Raw genomic sequence first — 12155 nt, forward strand, 5'->3', positions numbered from 1 at the left:
CGGATCGGGGCGGCTCTACCGGCGGCGGCGCGCGCGCGTGGACACGCCTCCGGTTTATGGCCCCTCCCCGTCCCGTGCGTCATCAGCGGCTGCCCCTCCCCCGCAGGGCCCCGCCTCCTCCGCCCCCGGGAGGCCCCGGTGTGGGCGGGGTCTCCGGGGATTCGGGGCCCGCTGATCCCGCCCCTCCGGGCGCCCGCCCGGTCACGTGTCCCGGCGGGGCGGGGCGGGGACGTGGCAGCAGGCGCGCGCGGCGCGTGTACGGGGGCGCAGCCAATCAGCGGTGGCGGCGCGCGCACGCGCCCTGGCCCCGCCCCGGTGCCGCCGCTCGCGCTGCGGCTCTCAATGGCGGCGGCGGGAGCGGCCCCGGGCCCGGGCACCACCGGCGCCGGTCCCGGGCGGTGGGAGGTGGTGCGCAAGGGCCGGCGGGGGCCCGCAGGCGGCACCGGCAGCCGCCGTGCCCTGGGAGAGGCCAACGCCGGTCGCGCTCTGCCTCTGCCCGGTGAGTGTCAGCGCCCGCGGGCCCCCGGCGGAGCCTCGGTGGGGCGGGCTGAGGTCCTGTGGGTCTGGACGGTGTCTGTCGGGGTCTGGGCGCCTTGCCTGGGACGGACGGGGGCTCCCAGTGGGTCCCCGGAGAGGATGCTGTAGCTGCAGGGTCTCGTGTGGGGCGGGTGCGGTTCTCCAGGGGGTCCCACAGGTCCGGGAGCGGCTGCCGGAGCTGGGCGGGCTCCTGGGGCCTTGGCGGCGGTTCCCCGTGGGTCCGGAGGAGTCTTTTGGGGCTGTGGGGCCGTGGGGGATGCCGTGGGCCAGTCCGTGGGCCAGTCCGTGGGCCCCTGCACGCCGTGGGCAGCGATTTGCACGTTGCGCCCCAGATCGTCCCCGTCCCCTCGTGTCGCCGCTCCCCCGGCGCCCTCTGCCACCCTTTCCCTCTCCCCAGCTCCCATCGCCACCTCCAGCACCATCTTCCAGCTGGGCTTCGAGCGGGCGCTGCGGAAGCAGAACAAGGAGCAGGTGCCCCCCGCCGCGGCCCCCGAGCCGCCGCAGCGGAAGCAGCACACGGGGAAAGCCGGGAAGAAGCCGTCGGGGAACGACGCTGGTGCCAAAGCGGGCAGGTGCCGCTCTCTGGAGGAAGCCTTGAAAGCCGTGAGTGTGCCTGGCTGGGGCCCAGCCTACGCGAGCGCGTGGGGGCAGAGCACCGGGGCCGGTGTTCCCCGCCGGCATTCCAGCTGCCGCACAGCTACACCACTGAAAACAGACAACACGAACGATGCATAAAACAGACTTAACAGCTGATTGAACTTCGTGTTTCTTTAAAGCTATCCTTTGGCAAAAGATTATTTTCTTAAATTTTAATTTTTAAACGAATTTCTAGGAGTATTCCTGTATGTTTTCTCAATCTTGTTTGAACATCACCTAGTGATAAGGCACAAAGGCACTTCGTGCCTTCTTTAAAATAAGAAACTGAGGATTATTTGTCAAAAGGGCTTTATGACATTTTATTTTTTCATAGTCTTTAAAGTGACATAAAACCCAAAGTTCACAGCTTTAGCACTAAAAACAAGCGATTGCAGGTATGGGTTGTAGTCTCTGCACAGTTCACGCCTGTGTATTCTCTTCTTTACTTGTGGGGCTGTCAGCGTGTTTCTGCACGTGGTATGGCTTCATGTTCCTCGCAGGAAGCCACCTGGGTCCTGTACCTGTAGAAACACAAGCAAACCCTTTGCCCCAGCTTATTAGAGAAAATGGACCTTCAATTTGTCCTGTTTTGGTTTTTTTGTTTGGTTTTTTTTTTTGAGGCACACCTTATGATGCAAATGCTTGCAGACAATGCTGACATGCGTGTTTCGCTGTTTCTCCTGTGTGCAAGGAGGCAATAACCGCATTGGAAAGTGTATCCGCTGGCAGATGGATAGTTTTTTATTTTCCAGAAAATAAGTATTTGGTGATATCTGTTTGCCACTCTGTCAAGAGCCTTTTGAGCCTCAGGAGTAAGAGTTCTGGGAGGTGTGATGTCACAGTCTCCTCTTAGCAAGTCAAAAAGTGGAGCAAGTTCATCACTGGTGATCTCCGGAGTGCTCTGATTCAATGAATTTCTCCCAAGAGCTGCTGTAGATACTGTAGATTGTTGACGCAGGTTCTAAGTTGTATCTTCTGTGGCTTGATGTTGTTTTATCTCCTTGATGTTGTTGTATCTCCTTGATGTTGTTGTATCTTCTTGGGCTTGTCCGCCCAGTTGGTAAAGTTAGGCGTATCTTCTGAAGAATTACTTGGATTATTGCTTGAAAATACTCCTGAATCAGGAGAAAATGCAGCTCATTTGCATTCTGTAGATTGTTTGCATTTTGTAGGTTGATGCCCTGTAAAGATGTTTTTCCTTCTGGCTTTAGAGCTGCGCTCCTGCTTTCCTGCCCTGTGCAGGATTCGCTCGTCCGGGGTTTGTCTCTTATCGGTGTTCGAGGGTGCAGTAGCAGGAGCGGCCGCGGGCGGCGCTGTGGGTGGAGGACGAGCAGCTTGTTGCTCACAAGATGGCGGATGCGGAATACGCGGGCATTGTTTACGGAAGTGATCCAGGGCGCCGCCATCTTGCTGTACGGCAGAAAGAAGCCCCCGTCCCGTGCGCAGCTTTGCAGCTGAATTAAAAAGTTTCGGAGCAAGTCTCCAGGGCTGGACTAACTGCGGAATTTTCCGTCAAAGCAGGAAACCGAGGGGGACCACGCGCCGCAGCGACGGGCAAAGTACCACATTCTGCTTCTCTCTCGCTTGTTTGGGGCGGCTCCCGTTGTTTTAATGCTCCAGCCCCGGTTCGCGAACCGACCGGGGACGGCCCCGGGCTTCCCTGCACCCCGTCCGCTCTCTGCTTCGCTTTTGCCGTATCTGCTGCGCTGGCAGTCGTGTTTAGCACTTCAGGCAGTTGCAGTCTGTACCAACTGCTCCTGCTCGGAGTTGCAGCTCCTGTCGGCTGTGGGAAGCTGCAGCCCTCTCGCTGAGCTGCTCCGTCTGGTTTTTGCTTGCTATTACTTTATATGCAGCTCTGCAGCTGGGAAGGAGCTGTGCAGCTGGACCATTTCCACAGAGGCTGCTTATTAACTTATTAAAAGCGTCTCTCTGCGGTTTTGACATAACTTTTCCCATTATGATTCTAGGATTAACCCTGAAGCATAAAGTCCATAGCTGGACCATAGTACGGTTCTGGTTCCTTCCACCAGCCCTCTAGGGTCCCAGATCCTTTTTCTTTTTCCCTGGGGAATATTTTTCTTCCTTTTCCTTTTCCAGCTCAAAGCTGCTTTTTCTTCTTTTCTCTCGTTTTCTTCAGGGAGTCCAAACTCTGAGTCCTCACACAGGAGCCACCAGATATTAATTTTCTCTGTTTCTGAATTTCGAGTTCTTTTACTCAGAGTTTGGATTACAACGCAGGAGGCACCAGGCTTTTCTTCTTTACTGATGTTTGTTATTTCTTATCTTTAGCAGAGCTGCACAGGGTGTGCTTTCTAGTTGAAAGGGTGGAAAATGGCTGTGAGTTTTAACTTTCAAGGCTTTTTAAAGCCTAAATTAACCAATTATGAAATGCTCAGTAGTATGTTTTTACTTACAACCCAGTTACTAACTTCACATGTCCTGCAGTGCAGAACTTTTGACCCAATGACAGAGCACTCAGATTTGTGAAGAAGGAGAAAGAAGAAGACACAAATCCACACCCAAAATCCTCCATATTGTAACCTATTATTACCTATATCCCCTAAACCTAATTTTCTTCATGTCTACATATTTCACCCAGTGATAGAACTTTTAATCCCACAGCAACAGCCTCAGTGTTACCGCGCAATTTAGGAAGCTTTTCCCAGGGTTTCGGATCAAATGCAGTGTGTTTCTGAGGATCACTCAGCACTGACAGGCTGAAACTCTCAGAACCCAGGGTTCCAACATGGAGCCTCCTCCTTGTCTCAGTGCTGGGGCTCTGGGAGTCACTCTTGCAGTTCCTGTGCTCCAGCTGCATCTGCAGAACCTGTCTGTCTGTCCTGCATGCCCTGACCGTGTCTGAGCACAGAGGGTTCCAGACAGGCTGTGTTGGGGTGATGTGCCCCCAGGCTTGGCAGGCACTGCTCACTTGGCTCCTCCCCTGCCCCTGGGTCTTAAATCCCCCTCATGCCCTGGGAGCTCCACTCCCCCTGAACACGGGGTTTCCCTCTGCATGCCCCTGCTCTGGGTGGGGCTTCTCTCCATCGCTCCAGTAGTTCTCCACATCCAGCTTTTGCCCACAGTGATGGTTGGTGCAGGACTGTGGGGCATTCCCATGCTCCCTGGGGAGGCAGGGCAGCCAGCACTCTCCTGGTGCTCAGCGGTGACAGACACTGCCTGGCCTTGTCAGGTCACTGATGGGGGTTTCAGGGCAGGTTTCATTTCAGGTTTTGTAGAATTCCTCTCGCAAGGTGGGGCTGAGGCAAGATGCCCAAGGCTCGGTGTGGCAGTGGGAATCCACTCTCAGGGAACATGTTCAGGCTCTCACAGTCTGAGCCTTGCAGCAATCCCTGATGGAGTGGCCCCACAGATAATCTGGGTGTAAAGGAGGGAATGAGCATGTCTGGGTGGCAGTGGATGAGAGGGGTGGGAGCTGCTGCTGCATACCTGGTTTGGTGCTGCCGGGTTGTTCATCAGGTGGGTTTGGTTGCTCATAGCTGTTTCCTCCCTGGGTGTGGACCAGCCATGGCTGGGATCACCCCAGGCTTATCCTTGCCAGTCTGCAACCATGAGCAAGTCCTTGGTGGTGCCAACACACGCTAGTGTGTGCTGATGGACTCACTGGCTGGGAGCTGGCTGTCCCAGACCATCCTCTGGAGCCCTGGCAGCAGGGGTTTTCCATGTGGGAAGGGCGATGGTCTCAGGATGGAGGTGGAAGCATTTCCCTCCATGCCCTGTGGCCCCTTAGGAGTCAGAGTTAGCTTTCTCCTTCCCGTGCTTTTTGGCCAGTTCTGTTCACCCTGGGTTGAGTTTATCTGTCTGTCACTTCCAGCTGGATCTGGCTGATCTGCAGAAGGAGCTGAACAAGAGCCGGAATGTGTTCCCTGAGAACCCCTCTGTGTGGGTGAAGGACCTGGCCGGGTACCTCAACTACAAGCTGCAGGCGCCCAGGAGTGACCCCGTGCTGAGCCAGCACCCACACGGTCCGTGTCCGGCTGCCAGTCGGGAATGGTTGGGGCTGTCGTCCTTTGTTAACAAAACAGGGAGGATTTGCTTGATTCTGGGCTGTCCCCACAACTTCCTTCTCTTGACCACAAACATGGTGAAATTGCCCATACAGTTGGCAAATTGGAGGCTTCCCCAGTCACCCCTTCTCCCCAGGGATCCATGACCTCTGCCTGCTGCTGTGGAGTTTGGGAGTTCACTCTCAGGTATCCGCCCTCGACTGCTAGAGGGGTGCTGGGGCAGGATTTCCATTTCCTGCGTGATCAGTTGGTCCCCACTCACATTGAGAGTGTGTCATTTGGGGTGACAAGGGGACAAAGTGTCTTCCCCAGACCCCTGTCCATCCCACAGCATCAGCATTTTATGGGAAACCATCCCTTAGGGCTGGCTTAGCTGCCTCTGACGCAGAGTCACGGGGGAGGAGGCCAGTGCTGCCCGGGTGGTGTGAGGATGAGGCGCTCCCTGCTCCCACCTCACACTGGGCCGGTTCCTCCAGCTGCTGGAACTCTCCAAAACAGGGTCTCACTAAACTCTTCCCTCTCTCGTGCCACCCCAGACTATCCGTACTGCCTGGTGAGCAAGGAGCTGAGGAGCATCATCCGCTCCCTGCTGGGAAGGGCATCGGGCGTCCTGGAGCTCTTCTTTGACCACTGCATCTACACCATGCTGCAGGAGCTGGACAAGACCCCAGGTGAGCACCCCGGGGCTCCCTATTCTGCCCCCAGTGTCTGCTCCTCGTGTCCTGTTTGGAAGTTCTTTGTAATTCCTCCCTGGAGGCTGTGGCTGAGCAGGACCTCCCCCGTCTCCGTTCCAGGGGAGTCGCTGCACGGGTACAGGATCTGCATCCAGGCACTTCTCCTGGAAAGGCCCCGGATTGCCATCACCAACCTGGGCAAGGTGAGCTGGGCTGAGCCAGGTTTGTGGGTGCTGTAAACCTGGTGGTGCTGCTCGTCCCTCATCTGCACAAAATCCTTGTACCTCTCTGCCTTCCCGTGCAGAGGGACTGGTGTCCCCAGTGGGTTCTGCCTGCCCTACCCAGCAGCCCTGGACCCCAAGGGCTGGGTTTGGGGTTCTCCCTGTCTCCCTGCACCCCCAGTGCTGGGTTTGGGGTTCCCCTTGCTCCCCCAGCAGCACTGCACTCCCAGGGTTGGGTTTGGGGTTCCCCCTATTCCCCCAGAACAGCTCCTGGCCTCACCTAGAGCTGTAGGTCCCTCCCAGGGGCTGGGGGCCCAGGCGCTGCTGGTCCCATGGCTCCAGGCTTGGTTGGGCTGGGATGGGTTGCAGCTCTTCCCAACTAATGTGTCCCATCCACCCACAGTACCTGGAGGTGTTGCGCTCCCACCAGGACCGGCCAGTGAAGTGCCTGACCGTCCTCTGGGCGCTGGGACAGGCCGGCTTCACCGACCTCCATGAGGGCCTGAAAGGTGAGAGCCAGGGGCAGTGCGGTGGGATCCCCTCCTGGGACTGCCAGTGCACTCAACTCCTGCTGGTGGTACTGCTTAGGGGTGGGAAGAGGTTGGAAAAGGTCCGTAAGATCTGAAGTGCAGCTTCCCCCAGCCGGGACAGGAAAATGGCTGCATCCTGAGAGGAACCATCCTGCCTGGAAGGGCAGGGAGCATGCTGCTCCACTGTTCTGCAGCACAGCTACCCTGAAGCCCTTCCCAAGGGATCTGCCTGCCTGTCCACTGGGTGGTTTGGTTGCTGGGTTGTCCTGACAGCCTGTCTGACAGCCCAGCCAGACCCCTCCTGCCTCTCCCTGCAGTGTGGCTTGGTGTCATGCTCCCGGTGCTCGGCATCAAGTCCCTGTCGCCATACGCCGTTTCCTACCTGGACCGGCTCCTGATGTGAGTGACACCGTGTCCCTCTGGGTACCAGGGCGCCCGGGTGCTCTGGAGCTGGCCCTGCCCCTTGCCAGCCCCCACAGTAGCTCAGAGCTCTGTTCTGCAGGATGCACCCCAACCTCACCAAAGGCTTCGGCATGATCGGCCCCAAGGATTTCTTCCCCCTCCTGGACTTCGCCTTCATGCCCAACAACTCCCTGTCCCCCAGGTACACTGATCCATCCAGGCACACCATCCCCCGCTGCAGCTGTGCCACAGGGCGGGCCCTCGCTGCCCCCATGTGCCACCCCGGTGCCCCCTGGCCCTTAGCAGCTCCGTGCTCTCCCCCAGCCTGCAGGAGCAGCTGCGGCGCCTCTACCCCCACCTAAAGGTTCTGGCCTTCGGCGCCCGGCCTGAGGCGGCCCTACACACCTACTTCCCCTCCTTCCTCTCGCGAGCAACGCCCACCTGCCCACCTGCCATGAAGAAGGAGGTGAGCCTGGCCTGGGGAGCACGGGCTGAGGTTGGTGGTCCCATGGAGCGGTGGCAGGACAGGCATGTGCTGTCACGAGGATGGTGATGGCAGGGCAGGGGTCATGCTGCCTGCTCCCAGGGGATAGGAATCATCAAATCATAGAAGGGTTTTGGTGGAAAGGGACCTTGAAGACCTGCCAGTTCCACCCTTGTCTGTGGGCAGGGGTGCCAGGGTACAGCCCGGGGCATGGAGTGTCCGGTGTGCTGGGGAGAGGGTCACATATAATGACCTGCTGTGCTCCCTCCCCAGCTTCTGACCTCCATGAGCCAGTGCCTGAGCCTGGACCCACTGAGCTTCAGTGTCTGGAGGCAGCTCTACACCAAACACCTCGCTCAGTCCAGGTCAGTCTAGACTGTTGCTCCAAGAGCAGCCGGTGCTCACCGCAGAACCTGTGGGATGCCTAAATTCCTTCTGGGAGCTCCTGACCAAGCCCCATGTTCTCCTTCCCCCCAGTTTGCTGCTGAACCACCTCCTGGAGTCTTGGGAGAGCAGCAGCAGGAAGGTAGGAGCCAGCTGCGGGACAGGGGCAGCTGTGGGGTGGGACAGTGTTCCTGTGCTGCTGTGAGAGCTCCCTGATCTCCCCATGGGACCCGCGGTTGCCCTCCTGGTGCCATGGCAGCTCAGGGGGTCTGTGGGGATCTGGGGGTCCTGACACAGCTCCTGCTGTCCTCAAGGTGCATCAGTCGCTGCAGGAAACGGTTCGCTCCTTCACAGTGACAAATGAGGAGCTGGCGGCCAGGGGAGCCGGAAGGGACCAGGATGTGGCTGCCTGTGACGCTGCTTGCAAGGTGAGGGACGGGATGGGATGGGCAGGCACTGCCTGGTGTCACCTGACAGCCAGATTTCAGCTCTGTGCGGGGGCTCGGGTTGGCCCCTCCTGCTGCTGGCACGCGCTGGGCCAGGGCCCCGCAGCGGCACAAGCCGGGGATGGATGTGCTGGTCCCTGTCCAGCCCCCCAGCTGCTCAGCAGATGTCACCGTTTCCGGCTAGGAGGATGGGGGCGGGTGCTGCCAGAGGCCAGCCACGCTGTGCTGGGGCCTCCCCGGTGTCAGGACCCTGCGGTGACGGTGACAGGGCCTTATCCTCCACCCAGGAGCTGCTGCGCAAGATGAAGGGCCGAGGCTTCCCATGGTCGCGTCTGCTGCTTGTCCTCCTGGTCTTCGCCACTGGCTTCTTCCTGCACGACGTGCAGACACATGGCTCCTTCCAGGGTATGGGCAGAAGTCATAGAATTGTAGAATAATCCAGGCTGGGAAAATCCTCTGGGAGTATCAGATCCAGCCATCCCCCAGAACTGCCGAGGCTACCACTGTCCTGTGTCCCCACATGTGCCACATCCGCATGGCTTTTAAATCCCCCGAGGGATGGAGACTCCACCATTGCCCTGGGCAGCCTGGACAACCCTTTCTATGAAGAAAATTTTTTTTTTTTTTTTTTTTTACAACCTAAACCTTCCCTGTCACAGCTTGAGGCTTTTTCCCCTTGTTCTGTCAAGGACCATTCCTGGGATCAGTCCTGTGGCTGTTCCCCTGAGCAAAGCCCCTCCACGTCCTTGCCTTTGTCCTGTGGCTGCTGTGAGCAGTGGGGCCTGTCCATCTGTCCAGCTGGGGGGTTCTGGGGGATGCAGGGGCTGCAGGCAGACCACACTCTGCCTGTTCCCCCTTGGGAGGGTCTCCCTGCTCAGGGAGTTCTGCCCCTCTTTCCCTTCCTGGAGCATCTCCTGAGGTGTTGCACGGCACAGCTCGAGCCATGTGTCCCCACAGAGTCCTTGGGGACAGACTGACGCGTGTCCCCGCAGCCCAGGGCCACTCAAGGAACACACTTGTCTCTTGCAGCCTCCTCTTCTGCTCGGCTGCTCCGCTCCGCCGGCATCCTGCCCGCCTCCCAGCTGGCCTGGCAGAAGGTGTCCCTTGGCTGCCTTGAGGGGTACAGGTCTGTGACACCAGCATGGGTGGGTGGTGGGGGTGAGGCTGTTGTGCAGCATGACGAGGGTTTGGAAGGGAGCCGGGAGCTGTTCCCCAGCCCTGCCTGGAAGCGCTTCCAGCTCAGACTGGAACTCTTCCCCCATTCGCCCTGCGGTGGCAACTCCATGCCCATGTGCTCTGTGTCAGGGCCACTGGTCCCATGGTCCAGCGCTGCCCTCATCTGAGGACTCCTTGCAGGTGGCTGGAGCACAGCCTGGCCTACCACGGTTCCATGGCTGTGTCCATCCTGCGGCCGCAGCTGGAGCTGCTCTGGGAAACGAGTGGGGAGGTGGCCCGGGGTGTGTTCCAGCAGTGCTGCTTCCTGCTCTCCTGGCTCCACAGCAGCCTGCCCTGGCTCAGCGACTGGGTGAGTGGGGACTCCCAGGGCTGCAGGATACAAGGAACGCCAGTGGGGGCTTGTAGGACTGAGAAATCTGTATTGGGATGGATACAGGGGGAGGCCTGAAGTAGGATGATGACGTGTCTGCCACTGCTCCTGGCAGGAGCTCCCTGGTGCTGGGGGGAAGGGGACGTCCCCACGACAGGTCTCTGATCCCATCTGTCCTCCTGTGGCACCAGCCCGCTCCAGCTGTTTCCAATGACTGTGGAAGGGAGAGGGCTCAGAAAACTCCCTGGTGCTCTGGAAGCCACCATTTTGGTGGCAATGGGGTGACATCAGTGTCTCAGAATGTGGGTGCCCCTGTCTGCCAAGTGCTGGAGAAGAGGGAAGGGGGGGAGAGCTCAAGGATGCTGGAGAAGGGAGGGGGTGGGATGGGACCATCACGGGTAACCAGGAGCCCAGACTCTCGCTGTGCCCAGCCATGCTGGAGGGGTTGATGCTCACCCCACGCCATCTCTGTCTGCTCCCACAGCTCCAGAACCAGCTCCCCGAGTCCCTCCTGCACTTCGCCGAGTGCGTGCGGGAGCTGCTGCTGTTCCTGGTGCGGAGCTGCCTGGTGCCGCTGCTGCAGGGCCTGGCCACGGCGCTGCAGCGGGGCTGGCAGCGCTGCCTCGACTCCTGCAAGTGAGCAGCCCCTATCCCGCAATTCCCCTTGGGCTCTGCTCCCCCGGGGGCTCCTGGCCGTTGGTGCCACAGCTGCGTCTCTCCCTGTGCCAGTCGGGAGTGTCCCCTAATCCTGCTCCACAGACCCAGCACCAGGGCAGGTGTCACCCTGCCCGAGGGGCTCCTGCATCCCCCATGTCCCCCCTTCTGGCTCTGACTCCCTCCCTGTAATCCCTTGCCCTTCCTTTTCCAGTGGGGACGTGACGTGGATGTGCGTGAGGGACCACTTGATGAGCTTCACCTATTCTTCTTGGATTTACCTGCAAAACGCAACCCTGGCCCTCAAAAACTGGGCCCTGGCCATGATTTCTGGACACTGAGCTGCTTTCTAGAGGTCACACCACCTGCCAGTGTTCTAGCTGCCAAGGAGTATCCACAGTGCAGCAGGATGTGGGACACAGGCATCGAGGGCAATGCCCACAAGAACTTTGGGTCAAATTGGGGCTTTTGCGGGAGGTTTCTTTTGGGGGGGGCTGGAGAGACACATATCCAGGTTTTACCACATCCTGTGACTGCTTTGGCTTTCCCTGTCCCGCTGTCCCTGGGGGGGTGATCCCCATCCTCTTGTGCTTTATCTGCTTACAGGATCAGGGGTGGACGCCTGGAGCCCCTCACCTCCCCACCCCTTCTCACCAATGAATGAACTGATTTATTTTATTATTTTTTCCTTATAATTGCTCCATATGCTTTATATTTCTTCCTTATTGAAGATGCTAGTGCATGATGGGGGGGAGGAGCTGTCCAGACCCCCCTGCACCCCCATTCCCCACCCATTTTTGTCCACATTTCCCCACACACACACCACCTTCAGGGCTGCCTTCTCACCCACAGTGGGAGGGAGGGGCAGTGCCTCGGTTGGACCCTGCGTGCTCCTGCTGGGGCTGGTGAAAGGACTCAGAGGAGTTGCTGGTGCCGAGCGGGTGCCAGTGCAGGGGTTGGCTCGGGCAGGGAAGGGTTCGTGTGGAGCGGGGCAGGGGTGAGGTGCGAGCCCCGCCTCTGCCAGTGTTGGTGTGTCACTGTGTGGGTGTGTGTGCCCAGGTTCTCTCAGGTGTATGCGCGTGTGGGGACACCTATGTGTACGTCCGTGCACACCGCCGTGTCCGTGCACACTGCCGTGTCCGTGCACACCCCTGTGTCCAGTCACACCCGCTGTGTCCGGTCACACCCCTGTGTCCGGTCACACCCAGTGTGTCCGTGCACACCCCCGTGTCCGGTCACACCCCCTGTGTCCAGTCACACCCGGTGTGTCTGTTCACATCCCTGTCCATACACCACCGTGTCCAGTCACACCTCTGTGTGTCCGTGCACACCCGGTGTGTCCGTGCACACCCCGGTGTCCATACACACCCCTGTGTCCGTGCACACCCCCTGTGTCCGGTCACACCCCGGTGTCCATACACACCCCTCTGTCCGGTCACACCCGGTGTGTCCGTGCACACCCCTGTATCCATGCACACCCCCTGTGTCCGGTCACACCCCGGTGTCCATACACACCCCTGTGTCCGTTCACACCCCCTGTGTCCGGTCACACCCCGGTGTCCATACACACCCCTGTGTCCGTGCACACCCGGTGTGTCCGGTCACACCCCGGTGTC

The 12155-nt window shown here is 59.1% G+C and overlaps 1 protein-coding gene across 1 annotated transcript; it reads left to right on the forward strand.

Annotated features, from left to right (window-relative positions):
- The first annotated feature begins 312 nt into the window (after positions 1 to 312).
- Positions 313 to 11217, forward strand: TMEM214 (transmembrane protein 214). The gene is made up of 17 exons (XM_069011948.1): positions 313 to 499; positions 935 to 1140; positions 5006 to 5156; positions 5735 to 5869; positions 5993 to 6075; positions 6497 to 6602; positions 6941 to 7022; positions 7126 to 7227; positions 7350 to 7491; positions 7783 to 7874; positions 7987 to 8035; positions 8208 to 8321; positions 8627 to 8744; positions 9369 to 9465; positions 9696 to 9864; positions 10370 to 10521; positions 10754 to 11217. Exons 1-17 carry the CDS (start codon positions 343 to 345, stop codon positions 10878 to 10880), a joined length of 2082 nt encoding a protein of 693 aa, XP_068868049.1. The 5' UTR covers positions 313 to 342; the 3' UTR covers positions 10881 to 11217.
- Positions 11218 to 12155: the final 938 nt, after the last annotated feature.

Source organism: Aphelocoma coerulescens, chromosome 3 (genome assembly GCF_041296385.1).
Source record: "Aphelocoma coerulescens isolate FSJ_1873_10779 chromosome 3, UR_Acoe_1.0, whole genome shotgun sequence".
NCBI classification, from domain to species: domain Eukaryota; kingdom Metazoa; phylum Chordata; class Aves; order Passeriformes; family Corvidae; genus Aphelocoma; species Aphelocoma coerulescens.